The sequence below is a fragment of the Kogia breviceps genome, chromosome X (assembly GCF_026419965.1).
Source record: "Kogia breviceps isolate mKogBre1 chromosome X, mKogBre1 haplotype 1, whole genome shotgun sequence".
NCBI lineage: Eukaryota > Metazoa > Chordata > Mammalia > Artiodactyla > Physeteridae > Kogia > Kogia breviceps.
Window position 1 is genome coordinate 58171885 of NC_081330.1, and position 22223 is coordinate 58194107.

At 33.5% G+C, this 22223-nt stretch overlaps 1 protein-coding gene across 2 annotated transcripts in view; it reads right to left on the reverse strand.

The window, feature by feature from the left end:
- Nucleotides 1–236: 236 nt before the first annotated feature.
- The window catches only part of DACH2 (dachshund family transcription factor 2), a 640028-nt gene continuing 618041 nt past the window's right edge, over nt 237–22223 (reverse strand). The window contains exons 11-13 of one of the 2 annotated variants that reach the window (XM_067024263.1): nt 18086–18232; nt 16150–16215; nt 237–5105 (exon numbers count right to left, since the gene is read on the reverse strand). In XM_067024263.1, the coding sequence (XP_066880364.1) occupies nt 5101–5105; nt 16150–16215; nt 18086–18232 (218 nt within the window). In that variant the 3' untranslated portion in view covers nt 237–5100. The remainder of the gene's footprint in view (nt 5106–16149; nt 16216–18085; nt 18233–22223) is intronic. The other variant, XM_067024264.1, reaches the window with a different exon arrangement.

The window sequence follows — 22223 nt, forward strand, 5'->3', positions numbered from 1 at the left end:
TTACTAAACACACACAGTCAGGAAAAGGCAATGTCATGTGTGATTCAATAAGAACAATTGGAGACAACTGTTTCAAAAGGTGAAATGGAGTAAGATGCATGTTCATATTTGTTTAGAAATAATCAAACCAGAGGAAGCTTTGCAAACATGTTCTTAGTTCCTATATTTTGATTTGTGATTGACTCCACTTCAATAATTACAGTTGGCAATTTGAAAATAAACACTCAGTTCAATTGACAAAGTCAAAATGTTTTTATTTTGCTGAAGTTTAGCAAGTACATTTTTAACAAAGAAGGTGTACTTTAACTTAATATATGGTAGAACAGAGAAACCATACATATGTTTCTAGTCTCTAACACACTACCACATTTTTTCCCTTAAAAGACAAAAAGCCAAGCTGAAGTGAGCATAGAAAAGCATCAAATATGGTCAAGTTACTTTAGTCATTAAGATTTAGCTCAGATTCTTAAATTGGTCAATCAATTGCAAAAACAAAGTTTACATCATTGTTTTTAAAATATACACACGTTCTTTCTTTAAAAAAAGGTAATATAGATTGAATAACTGCTTCGGTAAACAAAGCTTTGCTGATAAACACAATTGAATTAACTCCATGTTGAATAGTTTCAGAGATAAACTGGAATCACAAGCATCTTCATTTATGTAAAGTCAGCGAGGACCTTTCAGGATGAATAAAACTGTTGTGCCATTTCTAAATAGTAATAGTTACCTCCTTTAAAAAAAAGAAAACAAGTTAGTTTTTCTGAGGAGTAATTCTAATATGTGCTTTAAAATACTAAACTTCTATCTTCACAAACTTAAATGATCTGATGTTACAGGCTTGGTTTAATATTGGTAAAATTTAAAATTTCTTAACACTTCTATATGTTAATATGTCAGTTTTCAAAGATCCTTCAAGTTGCGTGCTACAGCTTCTTTTCTTCTTTCCACTGCACTGAGGACATTAAAGACTGAGAAGACTCTTCATAAACTATGATGTCTATTGTTATGTACATTACTTTTCCTTTTGTACAGAATGCTATGTTTGAGATTCAATGGTTTACCAAAACAAAGAAAAAGGAATGTCTGGTTATGATGTAAGGTGATGACAGCTTTGATGAAACATTTCATTTCCTCTCCCCAGGTTAACTGTCCATGTATACTTCATGAAGGGAGACAAGTTCTGAATATCATTTTAACCATAGTGTTTAGTGAAACTGGTATCTATTTAAATATTGGTAATCAAAATAATCCATACCATCCTAGAGTTAGAAAATATTTGATGGTGTGGGTAAAAGTTATAGTTGGAAACAATTTCCAAAAACAATTCCACCTCTTTTTGTCTAACTTTCCTCTTTTACATAGCCATGGCTTATAGCCCCAGTCTCTATCCAGCTACCTCATAAAAATTGGCTTTTGGTGACAAAAGCGGAACAAGGAAAGAAAGTATGGATGATCAGTACAAATCCACCACCCAGGCTTAAAAAAACACTTAAAGTTTATGTTTGTATCATCTTCACATATCAAGGAAAATACATTATCATTGCTGAACTGATATGTCTCATCTAAAATATAAATTCAGTCTAGTCAAAGCTTAGCACTGTCAGGAGGAATGTATACCCCTTTAATGTATAAAATCTTTAAAATATTATTTTCTTTCTGTGTCAGAGGTATTGCGAGTCAATGGAGTTTTGTGGATAATACCTCAGAACCAAAAATAAAGATGTGGTAAAGTAATAGAAGAATAAAAGAATGTGGTTCTATGTTAGACCACCTGGAGGTTCAGACTTCATTAGACGGCAACCAAGCATTTTGCCTAAGAGCCCATAGAATTCGCTTGAACATTTCCAGGGAAGAAGAAAACAAAGCTTGAATTTTGGGAAACTGTGTAGTAGTCTGTCACCCCAGATAATTGCTCAGACTCCTTTGTGGTGTCTGAGAATATTTATTCTGATAAAATTCACCAGATAGTTGCTTGTTTTCCATTCTACCTCGTCCTCTGTATACACAGCCTAAATGTCAAAAGAAAGCTCTTCAACATCAAATAGCAGACACTCATTTTACCAGAATTGAAATTTATACAATATAGTAAAAACTTAAATCATGCAATACAAATTGAGAACATTACAAATTTGAAAGCAATGGTAAAACAAAGTAACATCATGTAAAAAAAAAAGGTACATAAACACAGTAACAAACGGCAAAAAGCAATCACCATCTGTCCTTTAGAAAATGCAGTTTCTGAAAAATCGTCCTCCTTTATTTTGTTTAATTTTTGTCTTTGTTAAAACAGACAAACATATTTTCCCACACCCTTCATTAAATGTGCCAGTTTATAAGACCTATCAGGAAGTGTTTCCACAGCAGTTCAAAAATTCAAAGAAAAACTAGGCCAGCAGAAGACAGTATTAATATGAATCAATTTTTCTACTTAGAATACAATAAGTTGAGATTTCACAGTAGTTAAACTTTTTTCTCCTAATTTAGAGGATAGTAGCAAAATAGATTCTTCTGTAGCATGCTGTACAATGTTGACACAGATTCTGTTACTCTTTTACATATGCCAATACTGTGATTATATGGAAGGAGCCAATATTGACCTGTTAACTGACACTGATCCTTGGAGCAATCTCAAAGTTTACCACATTTCAATTTCAAAATGCATTTCAGCTATAATATGAGTGATTTATCATTTAGTAGTAGCTGTCAAAGTAAACTCCTAGATAAAACAAAAACATCTGGAACCATAAACAGAGGAGAGCGGTAGCTGAATTTTAATCCAAACCTGGCATGCTCACTTCATTAGGAACAGGAAACAGCTAATTAGTAATTGAATGTTTCATGTTTTTAAAAGGGTTTGTACTTGAGCTCCAAACAGAGATGATCTAATATGCATTCTGGATGTAAACAAGATTAAACATCAGGAAGAGCAATGAACAAAGCCTCTCCAGAGGAATGTTAGGGAGCTTGGGAACTTACAAGGAGTGACACACACTGACATTTCAGGAGAGCTGGCAGAGTTTATTGCTTTAAGATATATCAGATAAGTGAAAGGGGGATTCAATACACACAAATGTGACCATTTTAAAAATAAAACAGAAGGCCCATACAGTCCCTCGCTTAGCACAGCACTGTGTGACATAGACATACCCCATGGCACAGGAGTCTGGTGTGTCCTCCTGCATGCAGGAGATGAGCCTCTGCTGATAAATTATCTTTAAAGGGTCACACCTGGTTGTTACAAACTCAAGTAAGTGTGAGACTTGCCTTTTGTGGTATATATCTGAAGCTTATGAAATAAAAAAAAAGCTAAAATCAGGCATCACAAAGAAGACAGGTATGTAGAAAAAAGCCAGAAGAAAATGCACGAGGATTCCTTACAGTTCAACCAAAGTCAATTAACATATCTATTTTTAAAAAGATATTTGTTTATTTTTCAGTAACTTAATTAATTTGAAAATGTTGTACAATTTCCCCTATAGTTCAATATATCCTATTTGACTATCAAATAATGAGATGTTTCTCGATGTTATTTTTTAAGTCACATCTCTTTGTTATTCAGTTCAGATATTTGAGATTAATAAAGTTCTAAAAAATTTTATTTGCCTTGGTCCTTCTCCATGACTTATTTCTAATTTGGCACTATTTCACTGAATTAGGTTAAAGCAACATACCTACTCTACACAAATAGATCTTCTACAGTATGTAGAGAGAACCAGAGCCTTAGAAAAAATTCCTTCAGAGCATGGAATGATTGGAATGTCACACTGATATGAATTAATGTGATATTTAAAAATGTGTAGGGAAGCTGGGCATTCCAGTAGAAATTGCATGTACTGCCACAGGGAACTGATTATTGGAGAATGGATAAAAACTCAGTTGGACTTTTGCATAGGATGAGTGATACTTCTGTCACATCAGAATTTAGTTTGAGGGCAGATGTAAAAATAACACAGTGGATTAGGTTTTGCTTGGTGTAAAGAGGGCACTTTAGGAGGGGAGTTAATTATTTTGATCACTAGACTACCATTTAGCACATTGGAATACTGCTCTGTTAGATTCTTAGGAGGCATTAAAATAATGATGACAAGTATTTGCTACCAGCCTTTGGCCAGGTCTCCATTAAGTAAACAGTTAAAAATATTTGAGTCCATTTCCTGGGCAATTCAAGCCAAATGACCCATTGGCTTCTAATGACTGGAACATCTTAGGCATCTGGCCATGTCTAGACCAGAGGGTGAGCAGTGGAAAATATCCATGATGTGACTGACCCATCATATCTGCCTTTCTCCATTCTTAGGTGTATAGATTTTTCAGTCTGCTTGCTTGTTGATAACTTAATGAAGAGGAAACAGCATTGGAGATGGAAGGAGAGCAGAAAAAAATAAAAGAAATATTTTTAGTTGCTTAGGTATGTGTTTTTATCATGCCTTCTTTAAAGTAAAGAATATGCTAGTAGAAAGGTGTTAAATGACTTGCTCCACCATCAACAAATCAAAGGAAGAACTAAGTGTGGTAAAACCTACAAACTAAAGCTCTCCATATTTCCTTAGAGAAATGTACAGGCAACGTGTTTCTTTCAGAAAGGTGATCTCCAAAGCAATGCTAACAAATATGGATCATTTGCACAAATGAATTACCTCCTCACATTAATTCCTGTTAAATCTCAGGTCAGCCAAATATAAAGTTATTTCATAGTAATCACAGCTTAAAGTGGGTGTGTCTGCATTTTAATTTCTGTCGCAGCATTTAGAAATAGAATTTTCTATGTCTTAAAAATTCTTCCATCTACTTACCCCACTAGGATGCTCTGTGGTTTAATGTGATAATGTTTATGAAGCACTATGAACTCCATGGTGTAAAGTATCATGTTCAATCATCATTATGATTATCCCCTAAACACTTGTGAAGCCCATTCTCTAACACATTTTTCCTGTACGTGCAAGGTTCTAATTAACAGTAATGAACAAATAGTAATAGACGGTTCCATATTTTAAGAATTTGAGTATGAATTTTAAAGAATTACAGCACTAGATAAGCAGGTAACTGCTACAGCTCCCTATTCGTGCCTATGATCAGTGGAAGTTCCGGCATCAGTGTTCAGGCTGCAGAGAAAAAACAATAAAACGAGTCAAAATTTCATTCCAACAAAGAAAATCCATAATCTGCTCAATGAACGTCACTGAAAACCACAAATTGGCTTTATAGTGTTTTGCTGTGCTATATATGTTCAAGATTTGAATAAATCTGTGTGTAATAAATGTATTATTTTATTACACATATCCCTTAATCATATATTCATTGATGTGGGCCTCGTTCTATTAAAAAATTTATACAAAGGTGAGCAAAACAGTATATTTACAGTAATTTGAAGCTTAAGCAAATTCTCTGGGTGTGATATTAACAATATAAAAATGGTGTAAATGATATTTCCTAACTCTAAAATATGCTTATGAGTCTCTTGTGCATGTTCTACTGCTTTACAACCTGCAGTGAAATGCATGACTAGCTTAATAAGCAAGCCATTTAAAAAGTTTATTTTTCCCCTTCACAGTCTAAAACATGAGTAAAGATCCACACCGTTTTCTCTGAATCAAAATCTTTGTTAATGATTGCAATTTCCTTTCAGGATGAGATTTCCTTCCCTGACAGGATGGTTATTTTAAAGTAACTTCTCACTATTTATTTTTTGAAAACTACCAAGAAACATGTATATAACATTTTTGAAGGCTTAAATTTAAGTTTAGAAAAAATTATATTTTCTACCCAGGGCTCATATTTCCTTCCAAGTGTTGCCTCACCACTAATTCACTCATATAAACAAAGGGATTTCCTTAAAAACTACTAGGCTTCATCACAAGCATACTTTGAGCTATCAAACCTTTCTTTTGGTGGGTAGCTAACTTATTCTTGAACAGAAGCCAATGTTTTATAAATGATTTCTCCTGCTAAGTATTAAGTTTTATGCTTTCTGTTTTCTTGAAGTTGCTTAATTAGTGATATGTTTCTAATTTTCAAATGGGCATTATGTTATTTGGCACTAAATAAGATCACATTTAAAAGATCATGTTTTCCTGACCTGAGTAAGAGAAAGAAAACAAAAAAAACATGCTGGTTAATGCTCCACTTCAGTCTTAGGTTCAATCCAAATTAAATATGCAATTATTTGTATGAACTTTACTTCAATTGTCAAACATGTTCAGAATGGGACATTCTCAAATCAAATAAGCAACATTAGTGAGGTTAGTTTGGGGTCCAGTTAGATATTAGTACAGTAATCCTAATCTGAGAGTAGGAAAAGTAGACCTTTGAAAGATAGGGGCAGATAAATAAAAGTATAGCATTTGATTCCTCTTTCTCTAGAGAAAAACATTGTTTTAGAGTCATTTTGCAAAAAGGTCTAGTGCTTATTTTTGTAATGTAGCACTTTTTCAAAAAAATGGAGTTTTAATGAAAATAATAACCACTTAGCCTTAAAAAATTTCTGACATACTTTAATCAAAACAAAGACCAGTACAAGTCGTCTTTTCTTTGCAAATGGTAAAATAATGGAGTATCAACCTCTCTCACTTGCATTTAACTCACTTTGTTTTTGTGAATTAATTTTTTCATATATGCTTTTCTCTTTTATTTAATCTCTAGTTCTTGTAAGAAACACCCTAGAAAGGGATATGGCTATCTTCCTATTCTCGTATGGGAATAAAATATAAAAATATATTTACCACAACTATACACTGAAGAACATATGTTTTAGAGATGGTTTTATATGTCAATTATATGCCAATTATTTCACCCTTAATAAAATCTACATATACAAACACAAATGTTAACTTCATATGTATTTTATAGGGCATAGTAATAATAATATACTGTCAAAGAGTATGGATCTAACTTATTGACGAGGAGGAGTAGGCAAATATTATTTTACTAAAATTAAGGGAGAGAGAAATTGCATGTCTTCTCAGGGTTAGTTAACTGAGTTAGCCAGTTAGTAACTGAGAAACCTTGTCTACTAGACTTCTACCTACCACTTCATTGTGCCTCCTATAGACCAGTTATAAAATAGCAACAAAAGTGCATGTGTTCAATACAGAGACCTACAAATTTTGAGCTACACTAAGAGCTCTAGAAATATTTGAACTCTACTTTCCAGCAGGGAAGAGAAAGAAAGGGAAAGGAGAATAAATAAAAACTAGTATTCATGGAATGCTGACTATGTTAGGAACCATACTATGCCATTCTAAGCACTTATGTCATATGTGGAATGCCATATTCTTTCACTACTTCTTGTTGTAGATGATGTCATGGTAAAAAGAGGTAAGCTACTTACATGTCTATATCATTGCTGTAAAAAAATCTAGGGTCGTTATCACCTACCTTCCATAAGTACATAGTTACAAAATGTTTTATAAGGTCAAATTTACTTGAGATTTGTATAGGATGCATATTGGAAATATTTTAATGTAATAATCATTTATTATTTTTATTATTGAGTTGTACAAATTATATACTCTGAACACAAGTCTTTCATTGGCTGTATGTAATGCAAATATTTCTTCCCAATCTTTGACTTGTCTTTTGATTTTCTTGACATCTTTGGACGAACAGATTTTAAAATCTTTTATGAAACCCAATTAACAATTTTTCATGGTTAGTGCATTTTATGTCCTTTCTAAAAAGACTTTGCCTAACCAAAGTTTTCAAAGATACTCTCCTAAGTTTTCTTCTAGAAGCTTTATAGTTTTAGCTTTTGTTTGTTTTTGTTTTTTAGGCTGGTTTTAGCTTTTTATTTATTTATATTTTGGCTGCACCAATCGGCTTGCAGGATCTTATTTACCCGACCAGGGATCGAATCTGCACCCCCTGCAGTGGAAGCACAGAGTCTTAACCACTGGACCGCCAGGAAAATTTTTAATGTAATATTTAAAAGTAGAACTATGTTCTTCTTTCTATAACTTTTAACTACTTTTATATGCTGAACTGTTAGAAAAATACTGTAATTTCTTAATTCAAAGTAATCATAAAATGGAATCAAAATATGGAGAAAAATGAAAATGAGAGCAATGGAAAAACATTAAATGCTAATTTGAACAACGTTAAAAATGACCACATCCAACATTTCCCATAGAAGGTTGAAATGCAGTTACAAGAGATTGTAAGATTTGAGTTGCAGGTTTTACCTCATTCATTTTATTTTTTTATTAAAACATTTTTTAACATCTGTATTGGAGTATAATTGCTTTACAATGGTGTGTTAGTTTCTGCTTTATAACAAAGTGAATCAGTTAAACATATACATATATCCCCATATCTCTTCCCTCTTGCATCTCCCTCCCTCCCAGCCTCTCTATCCCACCCCTCTAGGTGGTCACAAAGCACGGAGCTGATCTCCCTGGCCTCACTCATTTAAAATAATTACTCACCAATGCTAAGATCAACATGACATTCATTTGTATTGTTTTAAAGAAAATAAGAGAACTTAAATTATGGGAGAATAGGGAAATAGAGAAGAAATACTTATAAAAGAATGATGGTTTCTTAAAAGCTAATAGATGAATTGGTGAACGCGTTGTCCAAATAACCATTTGTATTACTGAGGTAAAGTAGATTCCAACTTAAGTATGTGGATTACTACTAGTGTTAATCTTCAAACATTAAACAAGTAAATCATAAACTTTGTGTCTAACAGATTAAGGAATGTCAAGGAGGTCTGTAAAAAATTCTAAACAACGTTTTTCTTTAAATTCACTTTAATTTCCAAAATTGAATGTTGCATGGCCATCAAAAATGAGAAAAAATTTCCTGAGAGCAACAAATAAAACTTTCTGCTGATGTCCCACAGAAAGGAATCCTAGCCTAAAATTAGATAACTGAAAATCTGTTAAGGTCTAGTTCCGATAGGGTGATGTGAGTTTAGCCACAAATAGAAAAGTTTTTTTCTACTCCTACTTCAGCTTCTCTACACAGTTTTAAATAGAAAAGAGAGATTGCATTTGTGTAATTTTTGTAAGTATTACCCCAATCTCTGCAAAGTTTTAAGGCAGAAGTGATTATTAAATTATAGTTGGCTTTAGTCTATTTTGGCTAATTAACTACAAACTGGAGAAGCCTTTCTCCACCCCAGCCCTGTTGCATTGTTTTGCATGTGAGAATATTAAAGTCTAGTTAAATATCCTAGCTAGCTTACTAACTATGAGAAATTTTTACAGATTTGGATTGATAGTGATATTATCAATATGGATTTATAGTGAAAACAGTGGGTAAGGGAGTTAAGATTCCTGTGTTTTAGAATCCATTACCAATAGCAAGCCAATTAACTTCTCTTGGGTTATTTTACTATTTATAAAGTAGGGATTAATTATACCTTTCTTAAATATCACACAGGAATAATCCTGCTAGAGGATGTGTGTATTAAGAATGGCACAAAGACAAGTTCCTCTTTATGATGGAATATGTTACCAATGAGAGAACTAGCAATAAGCCTGGACTTGCAACATTTTATGCAATGGAACAAGAAAACTTAGACAAATCTAAAATGAAAAAATCAAAGTCTTCAAAATGAAGGGAGACTGGGAGGAGTTGGGAAGGGAGACATTTTGAATGGATTTATTATTTGAGTTTCTGGATCAAGCCAGGACTGAATCTATCCTTTGAAGTGTCAGTTAAGTCACCCAATAAATTACCTTTTAAAATTAAGCCTCCCAAAAAAGAAAAAAGAAAAAAAAATGGCAAAATTTCACCAGGTTATACAAATATTAGGTATTGTCTTTCTTTTTTTCACTTTTCCAATTTTAGAATATCAATTCCTCATTCCAAGAGTGATAAGCATCTTGGCATAGAACCATCACACAGCAACATGTCAGCAATATAATAATTCTATTTTTTAAGTGATGTGACAACAGTGGCCTATGACTAAAGCCTTCTATGAAAATGCTGTCTGTTTTCTTAATTAAAACAGAGATGTGAAAGTGAAAAATAAAACTTAAACTTGTAATCCAAGAAAGACTTTCCTTTTGCATGTTCCTTAGGTGTATCTGGGTTGGTAAGTGGGATAAGGTGACTCTTCAGCTTAAAAAATTGTATTGCATATGTAAAGAGGATGGGGCATAAAGTGACTAGTTAAACAGTTATACAAGTCGAGTTAAACAACTCTTCCTATACTATAGTCAGAAAGACCTGTTAATTAATGAATTAGCCCTGTAGACTCTAAAATGCTTAGTAGCAGAACAACCTATTGATATTTTGTCTTGCAAGTCTCACTATCTTGCTATCCCTACAACTACAATTTCATCTATTATGTGAGTGAGATATAGCTAGACTTGTAAGTCTTAAATCTGTAGATGAGATTTTATGTTATCATCATAATTAGCATGACAGCCTTTTAGTCACTGCAAATGTTCTTTTAACAATGCAGTGGTAAGTGGTGCAAGCCACTCCATGAAAACCAGGCCCTAAAGTATCAGGTAATGTTTGTCACATCCTCCTAAGAAAGAAATAGAAGCATAATGTGTGCTACAATCTGACAGATATTTCACAGCAAAGAAGTATGACATGGGCTGGGAGGTACAATCAGTTAAAATAAAGATCCTGTGGAGGATGAAAAAATGAGAGACAAATACCTCCTGGGATAGAAAGGAAAAAGAATGAGGCCATGTAATGAATCTTACAGGAAAAAATGTTGCTGCTTTAGAGAAATATGCTAAGATTTTTTTTCTGTGGGGTGTGTGCTACAGCCTTTTCACACTCTATGATGGCAGTTGCAGCAAAGTTTCTCTGGGTGGTAAAAGTCTCCCACTCTCAAAGGACATATTTATTAGGAAAGAGGACCCACTTCTCACAATCCCTCTAATCACTGGCATGCTATGTATTTCTACTTTATAAGAGAACATTTCTGCTTAACAATGGGAGCATTATAGTGCTTATGTATATTTTTCAACACAGCACAAGAAATTAAAGGGGAGGGAAATTAATGGTTATGAGGGTAGGGCAAGAAATAGTCTATAAAACCCCTAGAGAAAGATGTACACCACACTTTGGTGGGAGTTAGGAGAAAAGCATGTAGAGAAATTCTATCTGTTCTCCTTTTAGTTTTTCTTGTCATATCACATACATGGCAAGAAATCAAATGTTGATTTCTCTTTTCCAGTCCCCTTACTTGTCCCTACCAACACTTTCCTTGCTATTTTATCAAATCCTGCAATGACAATCTTAGCCCAAGGGTAATTGTTTTCAATAAATATTGGTATGGCATCTTAAGCTCTTTGGAAAAATGTAGTTTTAGGTTACCAAGTGAGCAGCAAAGAGACAAGATAATGAAGTGTCAAAGGTCAAGGAAGGATAAACACTGTTCAAATTGATTTTGAGAAAGAATAAGAATATACATATTCATATATATTTCATAGTATAAATATATATATATTTATATATAAGGATAAGAAAATACATATATACATATTCATATATATTTCATAGTATAAATATATTTAAAATTCTATACTATAAATATATGTAAATTACATTGTAAAATATGTGTTCTTATTAACATAGAGATGTTAAAATTGTGTCTGTTGCTTTTAGAGTCAAATAACACTTTAGTTACTTTGCTTTTAATTCTTCAGTGGCATCTTCATCAAATGCTGCATAGATGAGATCATGGATTTTACATATCAGAACGGTAAGTTTATACTCTTTGAATAAGCTCCCACAGTTTTTTCTGAACAAAAATGGTTCAGAGGGAACAAATGGTTTAATATGTTTACTTTTTACATCAAATTTTGCTTAACTTTGACATGTAGGTTGGATTTCTTATCTACTTCTGGTGTGTTAGTATCAAAAAGAGGGGAAAATTATTCAAGATTCCACCATATATCTGAAAAAATATCAGATGAAAAATATATTCCAGTGTTAATCCATTTTGTGTCATTGTCAAGCATGTAGGCAAAAAAGCAAATGTAAAAATTATTCAAAGATATTGACATTCCTCTTGCAAAAGCAGCTCCTAGCTTTTTTGTATTGTTTTGTTTTTTTACCAAACAAATGCAGTGGCAGAAATGGGAGCAATGTGTCATTGTGTGCCCTTGTACTTTACGATGTTATTTCCTCTGAAGTTTTTAAAAATTTATTTTATTTTGTTACTAGAAAGTCAGTTCATGAAGGCTTTTGTCTGTTTTCTAAAATATAGAAGTTTCATATTCTGGATTTGTTTTATCTATTATTATTATTAAGATGATGATATCAATTTTCAAAAACTGAAGAAACATGCACTGTACAAGTAGTCCCTAACAATGAAATATAGTCATACAAAAGTTAACTAAGGTATAAACATGCAAAAGGAGAAGTCTCCCTGTGATCATAAAATGATGTTACTTTCTGTTCAGCAGTTCATGTTACTGCTGTTCATGCTAATTAATTAAAGGAGCTGTTGCTGTAATGTACAAACAGGGAATCTGAGAAACTGAGAGGGCTTTTAGGTCTCCAAGTGAAGTTAAGTCAATCTGGGCACGGGCAATCAAAGGTAATGAAATCACTTGTCAGTGCTAAGCTTGCAAAAACTGTGAAGTTTGACTAGGGAGTAAAAGGATTATAATTAGATTTCCAATAGGATAATAACTAAATGGCAGAATGCAGTAAAGAGAAAATATTACTTTGTTAGCTAATGGTACTGCTGTTCAGTTTTAGTTTTTATCAGCCCACTTGTTCTTGTGCTAATTTAATTTGCTTTTATCAGCAAAAATGCACTATGCAAATGGTACTTGAATGTCATTTGCAAAAATCATTGATCTGAAGGTACACTTAATGACACCTGGTATGTTTATTTTATGTGAAACGGAGATTGGTTGATAAGATGGTTGATGTGCTGTCTTGTGGGCTCCCATCTGAGTTATGGGAATCTGTGTGGGAAGATATTAGTGTATATCCTTCACTGTCAGCAATAGTGGACACTGCTATCAGAGTGGGTGTGTATTCATTTTTTAATCACCTTAAAATATGCAGGAGGAGTTGCTATCATAGACTGCTAAAATATAAGAGATACAGAAACCTTTTTATCAGAAATTGGTCTATGCATGATACCTTGTCTGTCAAACATTCAAAGCATAAAAGACATAATATAACTAACCTGAAGAGATTTAGAATACATATAAGAATCCTAGTACATGGGAAGTTTGTGGAAATTATCATAAAACTATATATGAGTTTTTTTGTTTTTGTTTTTGTTTTAGTTATTTTACTATTTATTTACTTATTTGGCCACACCACATGGCATGTGGGACCTTCGTTCCCCAACCAGGGATCAAACCTGCGCCCGTTGCATTGGAAACACAGAGTCTTAACCACTGGACCTCCAGCGAAGGCTCCTATATATGACTTTATTACTTCTAATGACGGTCAAGCAACATTCTTCCAAGTCCTCTTAAGGAAATGTCACAAAGGGACTAACTGAATTTCAGAGAAAGAGCACTAAGAGATGATAGATTTCTATCCAGCAGAGCTATTGACAATAGGAAAAGACTTAACTGATGCTGGAATTGTTTGTTGTGATGAAGATGAGTTGTGGAAATAACATTGGATTGGTATGCATGAATTGAACCTCACAAACAATGCTGGGAAATAATCTTCCAAGATAAAATATGGGTAATTGAGGGAAGTGAAAAAGATGAAAACAGTATCGAAATATGTCACAAAAGAAAGGAACGATAACACACAAGAGCAAAATTATTAGGCAGAATGGAAAAACAATTGTTAAGCTTGCATTTTGTTTTCCAAGCATTATACATTTTCTCTAGTTCATAGGTACATATAAAAGTAATCTTTCAATTCTGAACATCTTAAACAAAAAAGTATTGAGTTTTTTTTGGTAATTATTTGAATTGATTGATTTGATGAATTATATTTAACCCTGATAATATTTTCTGACACCTATTCCCCTGGAACAGAATAAATTGGTTTTGCTCATAAAATAATTTATTTTAGATATTAAATTGTGATTCTACTCTCATATTGATACAAGACATTTACTTTAGTTTTTCATAAATTGATGATAGGAACTTTATCATTTACCATGCTTAAATGCTGTGCTAAGAGATGTGAGAATGTGTACTTTTTCATTTTTACCACTTTTATCAAGAATACTATTTAACATAACCTAAAAGGCAGACATTTAGTAAGAGTTATTAACCCACCATACTTTACCATATATTGAAAATATTAACCACAAATGCTAGACAATTTGATGTGTAATTTGAAAAATATATATATAAGTTAATCCCCTTGTTTTAAAATATGTTCCATCTCAATCCTTTTAAAGGTAGAGCTAATTCTCTCCTGTTTACCCAGTAAAAACTAGTAGAGCTTATTAAAAGCATGCTCACTGAAAACAAATATTAAATGTGTCCTCTCCTAATCACAAATTAATATGCAAAAGCCATTCTTTGCAGACTCCATTAAAATAAAAAACTGAGCCAAATAGTGAATCTAGCTTTTCCTTATATCACCTAACTGACCTTCCACGGATAAGTTATCGGTTGTTTGTTGCATGGAAATGAAGCAACTTTAGGACAGTTGAAAAATTTATATTTATCTCAGAGTTAGGAAAGATGTTACTACTGTGAACTAAAAGAATTATATATATATATATATATATATATATATATATATATATATATATATATATTAAACAAACAGCAATAAATTGGGAGCATAGGATTAAAGGATAATGAAGGATAATTAAAGGATAATAAAGATGCAACCCAGTGATGGTTTACCTCTTACAGTTACAAAGCTGACTTTACATCCCACAAAGAAAGGTCCAATCAAGCTCAATGCTCCTTAAAGACTGGGTCTATATGTGTGTGTCACAGATTCAGAAGGGATCAAATTCTTCAGATTTATTCAACCCTACCTTAGATCTATGGTGGCAACCACAACTAGTGGGGCTTTATTTATATGTTTCACAGTGGTGTACTGATTGGATAAACACTGAGTCCCATCCAAATTGGCTTTGCTCACACAGACAGAGCCTTTAAGTTGAGGGAAGAAAGCAGGTAAGCAAAAGAGGGATAAGAAACAACAAAAGCTTTATTGAGTGAGCTAAACATGCATGCTTTCACAAAAGTTAATGCATTAGTTAGGTCTATCCAGCTGCAGCAGAATCAGGCATTCCCAGAAGATCCATGATCTCTAACACTCCTGGTTTTGCAAAGATGATGTGCAAAACTACACGAGTCAGGATTTCTGAATTTTCTGAAGTTGCCACACAAAATGGTGACCCACAGATGAACCCACATGGATCTTTTGGTCACATCCAGTTCTGTTGCCTTCATAGATATCCAGTCATTACACCGTGGAAAGGCACTGATTGTTGAACATCCAGCAGGCAACCTTTCAATGGTTGTCTTCCTTTTTGAAAGTTAGGAAATCATTTTCTCATGGAGATGCCTTTTCTTTTTTATTAGAGTGAGACATGAATGTGAAAATAAATGTAGTCTGCAAACAGAGGGCTAGAAAGACACTGAAAAACTCCAGTGGTCAATTTTTATTTTTAGCTGTCTTTGCACTCCAATGAGACTCTATATTGATTTGTTTTCCCTATTTTCTTACTACTAAATACTTTTTAAAATATTATAAAGGATCTAAACAGTTGTGGGAATCCTGGAAATTATGTATTACAAGTCCTGCTCTTATTTTCATATTTAGTCGGATTCGAAAAGTATCTAAAATTAGCATCAGGACTTAAATATTGATAAAAATGTTGCCTAGGATACTTTGCAAATATTGATAGGTTATGATTATTGTACCTGTGTCTTTTACAAACAGTAGTGAGATTTAAAAAGCATATTACTTTATACTTCTGAAAGGTAAATTATATTCACATTTTGCATTTTTAGAATATGCCTAACATATAAATGTACATCCTTTTAATGGATAAACATACAAGAAATTTGCTCACATTGTGTATATAAAATTATTAGTCCCTAAATACATAGTCTCAATAAACAATGCAAACTTTTTCCTCTATCATGAAGTAAGAAAAAGTTAAACATTTATTTATTTTCCTTATATGAAAAGTATCAATATAGGAGCTTATCCCCTTCCCACCCCCAGGGGTCACATACTAAGCAGTTACAGAAAGAAGTACACTGTTTACTGTACCTTGCACAGCAGTACTATCATGAGGAGTTCCACTGTTTTCTATTTCAATATCTGGAATCCCAGTATCTGAAAGAAGTAACATTCAATATAAAGGTACATTTCTATTTTTCCTGATTCCATTTAAAGTGAAAACTCTGTTCACCAGTGCTTTGGTCCTATAGCTAACATGAGACTTTGGGTGGCATTTTGTTTTTGTTTCTTGTATGTCTATATGTTTTTAATGGTAGGAGGGAGAATTATAAACCATAGCTGAATTTTACAATTGGGCATATATTTCCAGGTATATAGTAAATACTTCTTTATTCATTTTACACTCTAGAGATAAAACTCAGGAAAATAATTTGTCCATAAAACCCCCTCAGACTACCAGGTAACATGCCCTGACTGTGGAATAAAAACAAATTGAAAATAATTGCATAAGTAGAACTGCCCCATTCTTATGCTATATTTTCCATTTGTAAAATGTGATAGATGATGAGATTACCTCTATGCTAAATGCACATGAACACCAAAACAGAAGCTATGATTTGTGGTCTTTATTTAGTACTGGCCCTAGGGGCCAAGAGATACACAAATTGTTTCAAAAAAAGTTGAGAAAAAGAAACAAAGAGTTGGGTTTTTTATTTTCAATTTTAAATAAGAAATGTGATTATCTAAAAGTTATTCATATACATAAAGCATAGTTTAAGATGGCCATTTCTATTTATATATACACTTGCTCAGACACCCTTGGGTAATGTGATAACAGGCACCCATATATCATCCATCAAGGATTGATGTGAGAAAGAAATGATTTGACTACAAGTTACCCATCATGCTGTAGAAACAGCTGCTTTTCCTTTATAACAGAGAACACTGGAGCTAGAGTGGAATTCACATATGGGTGGATTTCAAATAGGTAAAAAGAAAAATGACAAACCTCCTCAGAATTACATGTTCAGAGCCTCAAATAATTAGAGTGCATAGAATGTTGGCTCCATTGCTGGCTCCTACTGTCTAAGATGTTCCTCAGTATGAGATAATAATGTATCATTATTTATCTTATCTCTTCTGCGTCTCAATGAGGCATGGCTTTCATGAGCTAATAATCTACTTCTGTATGTCTATCGATTGTGAGGACAATGATCCAAGACAGTCACAGTAAAAAGGGAACTGAACTTTTGGAAAGGTAAAAATACGATTGAACATTGTACAGTATTCTCTATTCATTCTTAGTATGGGACACTTGAAGCAATCCCCTTTTAGTTCATGTGTGTGTCATATTAGGTATGGAATATGTGTATGCATGTGTATAATATTCTTAGGCTCATCCCTGTTATGCACACATATCAGTTAGATATACCAGCTGTTAATGTGCTATGAAAGAAAAACTTGAATACCTTATGAAATGAAATTACGTTGTGGGGTTTCATAATTTAAAATGGAATCAGAAAAGTTTGGAATTAAGAGATTTCATGACAGAAGCACCTCTTCTCACAGGAGCTACAGGAATTTACTTAGAACATACATTTTCAACCAGACACTCCTTAAGCCCTCATCACTGATGCAATCTGCATTAAAGGAACCAGCATTCTAAAGCTCATTAAAATAAAGTACACCAAACATCAGCATATTTTAACATGAATGGACCTAAAACACTTACATTTTAAGTGCAGGGAAGTTATCAATATTATTTCTTCTGCAAAAAGCAGCAGGATTTCCTGTTCCTAGACTATTTATATCTCCCAGAATAGGGCTTATTTTGACAGATTTAATTAATGAACTAAAGCACTTGGCCTCAAATTGATTTTTTAATTGCTGTATTCCTGGACAAAGCATCTCCCTCCCTCTCTCCTTCCTTTCCTTCTCCCCCCTCCCTCTCCCCCTCTCCTTCCCCAGCTCTCTCCCTCTCTCTGCTTTGTGTACCTTGAGTGTGAAAGTGCAATATATACATTACCTTTCAACATCCTCAGTCCACTGTCACTAGTAGTGGCTTGTTTAAGTGCTTGCTCCACTTGCTCCCTTCGCTTTGATTCAAATTCCAAGGCTTCTTGTAGTTTTCTCTTTGCTTTTTTCTCCTTCTTCAGGCGCTTTTGCATGGTAGCTAAAATATGGAAAGGGAAATAGTTTACAAAGGCTTAGTCACTGAAATCAGGTTGCCGGGTTTGATGAATTATAAACCATAGATACAGATTCAGAGAGATATATAAATGTATGAGTCAACATAAGATTAGCTTCTCTTGATTCCAATTATCATTAGACTCAACCAAAGAGTATTCAGTCATGCATCCAACTTATTTTTGCTTTCACATCTCCAATAAGTATGCTCTATACTACACATGTATTTGTAAGGTGGTGGTAGTAGTGGTGGAAGATTGTTTTCTACTTTGACTACAGGAGTTTAGTGACAGCATGAAATATTTTATAAATCGATTAAGAAAAATATTCTTATTATTCATCAGGTTATTCCTATACATATTTCAAAACACAGAAAATCTAAAGGTATTTATTGAGTTTCAAAACATGGTATGTCTTTAAACAATCCTGAACACATTCTGTGAGGACACCATCACCCTAATATCAAAATGAGAAAAAAGAAGTCACAAAATAGAAACAGGCCAATATCACTGATGAACATAGACGTAAAAATCCTCAACAAAATACTAGCAAACAGACACCAACAGCACATTAAAAGGATCATACACCATGATCAAGTGGGGTTTATGCCAGGAATGCAAGGATTCTTCAATATATGGAAATCAAGCAATGTGATACTAACAAATTGAAGAATAAAAACCATATGATAATCTCAATAGATGCAGAAAAACTTTTGACAAAATTAAACACCCATTTATGATAAAAACTCTCCAGAAAGTGGGCATGGAGGGAACCTACCTCAACATAATAAAAGCCATGTAGGACAAACCCACAGGCAACTTCCTTCTCATTGTTGAAAAACTGAAAGCACTTCCTCTAAGATCAGGAAAAACACAAGGGTGCTCACTCCACCACTATTATTCAACATAGTTTTGGAAGTTTTAGCCATGGCAATCAGAGAAGGAAAAGAAATAAAAGGGATCCAAACTGGGAAAGAAGAAGTAAAACTGTCACTGTTTGCAGATGACATGACACTATGCATAGGAAATCCTGAAGATGCTACCAGAAAACTACTAGAGCTAAGCAATGAATTTAGTAAAGTAGCAGGATACAAAATTAATGCACAGAAATGTCTTGCATTCCTCTACATTAACAATGAAATATCAGAAATAGAAATTAAGGAAACATTCCCATTTAACATTGCAATATAAAGAATAGAATACCTAGGAATAAAACTACCTAAGGAGTCAAGAGAGCTGTATGCAGAAAACTGTACAACACTGATGAAAGAAATCAAAGATAATACAAACAGATGAAGAGATATACCATGCTCTTGGATTAGAAGAATCAACACTGTGAAAATGACTATAGTACTGAAACCAATCTACAGATTCAATGCAATCCGTATCTAATTACCAATGGTATTTTCACAGAACTAGAACAAAAAAATCTCACAATTTATATGGAAACACAAAAGACCCTGAAGAGCTAATGGAGGTAGAGGAATCAGGTTCCCTAACTTCAGACTATACAACAAAACTACAGTAATCAAAACAGTATAGTACTGGTACAAAAACAGAAATATAGATTAATGGAAAAGGATAGAAAGCCCAGAGATAAACCCACACATATATGATCACCTTATCTTTGACAAAAAGAGGGAAGAATATACAATGGAGGAATGATATCCTCTTCAATAAGTGGTGCTGAGAAAACTGGAAAGCTACATGTAAAAGAATGAAATTAAAACACTTCCTAATACCATACACAAAAATAAACTCAAAATGGATTAAAGACCTAAATATAAGGCTAAACACTATCAAACTCTCTGAGGAAAACATAGGCAGATCACTCTATGACATAAATCACAGCAAGATCCTTTCTGACCCACCTCCTAGAGTAAGAGACAAAAATAAACAAATGGGACCTAATAAAACTTAAAAGCTTTTGCACAGCAAAGGAACATAAATAAGATAAAAATACAACTCTCAGAATGGGAGAAAATATTTGCAAATGAAGCAACTGACAATGGATTAATCTCCAAAATAAACAACCAGCTCATGCAGCTCAATATTGAGAAAACAAACAACCCAATTGAAAATGGGTAGAAGACCTAAACAGACACTTCTCCAAAGAAGACATATGGATTGCCAACAAACACATAACAAGATGCTCAACATCATTAATAGAGAAATTCAAATCAAAACCACAATGAGGTATCCCTCACATGAGTCAGAATGGACATCATCAAAAAATTTTCCTCAACATAATAAAGGCCATATACGACAAACCCACAGCCAGCATCATTCTCAATGGTGAAAAACTGAAACCACTTCCACTAAGATCAGGAACAAGACAAGGTTGCCAACTCTCACCACTCTTATTCAACATAGTTTTGGAAGTTCTAGCCACAGCAATCAAAAAAGAAAAAGAAATAAAAGGAATCCAAATCAGAAAAGAAGTAAAGCTGTCACTGTTTGCAAATGACATGATACTACACATAGAGAATCCTAAAGATGCTACCAGAAAACTACTAGAGCTGATCAATGAATTTGTTAAAGTAGCAGGATACAAAATTAATGCACAGAAATCTCTGGCATTCTTATACACTAATGATGAAAAATCTGAGAGTGAAATTAAGAAAACACTCCCATTTACCATTGCAACAAAAAGAATATAATATCTAGGAATAAACCTACCTAAGTAGACAAAAGACCTGTATGCAGAATATTATAAGACACTGATGAAAGAAATTAAAGATGATACAAATAGATGGAGAGATATACCATCTTCTTGGATTGGAAGAATCAACATTGTGAAAATGACTCTACTACCCAAAGCAATCTACAGATTCAATGCAATCTCTATCAAACTACCACTGGCATTTTTTACAGAACTAGAACAAAAAATTTCACAATTTTTGTGGAAAAACAAAAGACCCCGAATAGCCAAAGCAATCTTGAGCACGAAAAATGGAGCTGGAGGAATCAGGCTCCCTGACTTCAGACAATACTACAAAGGTACAGTAATCAAGACAGTATGGTACTGGCACAAAAACAGAAATATAGATCAAAGAAACAGGATAGAAACTCCAGAGATAAACCCACACATATGGTCACCTCATCTTTGATAAAAGAGGGAAGGATATAGACTGGAGAAAAGACAGCCTATTCAATAAGTGGTGCTGGGAAAACTGGACAGGTACATGTAAAAGTATGAAATTAGAACACTCCCTAACACAAAAATAAACTTACAATGGGTTAAAGATTTAAATGTAAAGTCAGACACTATCAAACTCTTAGAGGAAAACATAGGCAGAACACTCTATGACATAAATCACAGCAAGATCCTTTTTGACCCAACTCCTAGAGAAATAGAAAGAAAAACAAAAATAGACAAATGGGACCTAATGAAATGTAAAAGCTTTTGCACAGCAAAGGATACCCTAAACAAAACCAAAAGACAACCCTCAGAATGGGAGAAAATATTTGCAAATGAAGCAACTGACAAAGGATTAATATCCAAAATTTATAAGCAACTCATGCAGGTCAATAACAAAAAACAAACAACCCAATCCAAAAATGGGCAGAAGACCTAAATAGACATTTCTCCAAAGAAGATATACAGATTGCCAACAAACACATGAAAGAATGCTCAATATCATTAATCATTAGAGAAATGAAAATCAAAACTACAATGAGATATCATCTCACACTGGTCAGAATGGCCATCATCAAAAGCTCTAGAAACAATAAATGCTGGAGAGGGTGTGGAGAAAAGGGAACCCTCTTGCACTGCTTGTGGGAATGTAAATTGATACAGCCACTATGGAGAACAGGATGGAGGTTCCTTAAAAAACTACAAATAGAACTACCATATGACCCCACAATCCCACTACTGGGCATATACCCTGAGAAAACCATAATTCTAAAAGAGTCATGTACCAAAATGTTTATTGAAGCTCTATTTACAGTAGCCAGGACATGGAAGCAACCTAA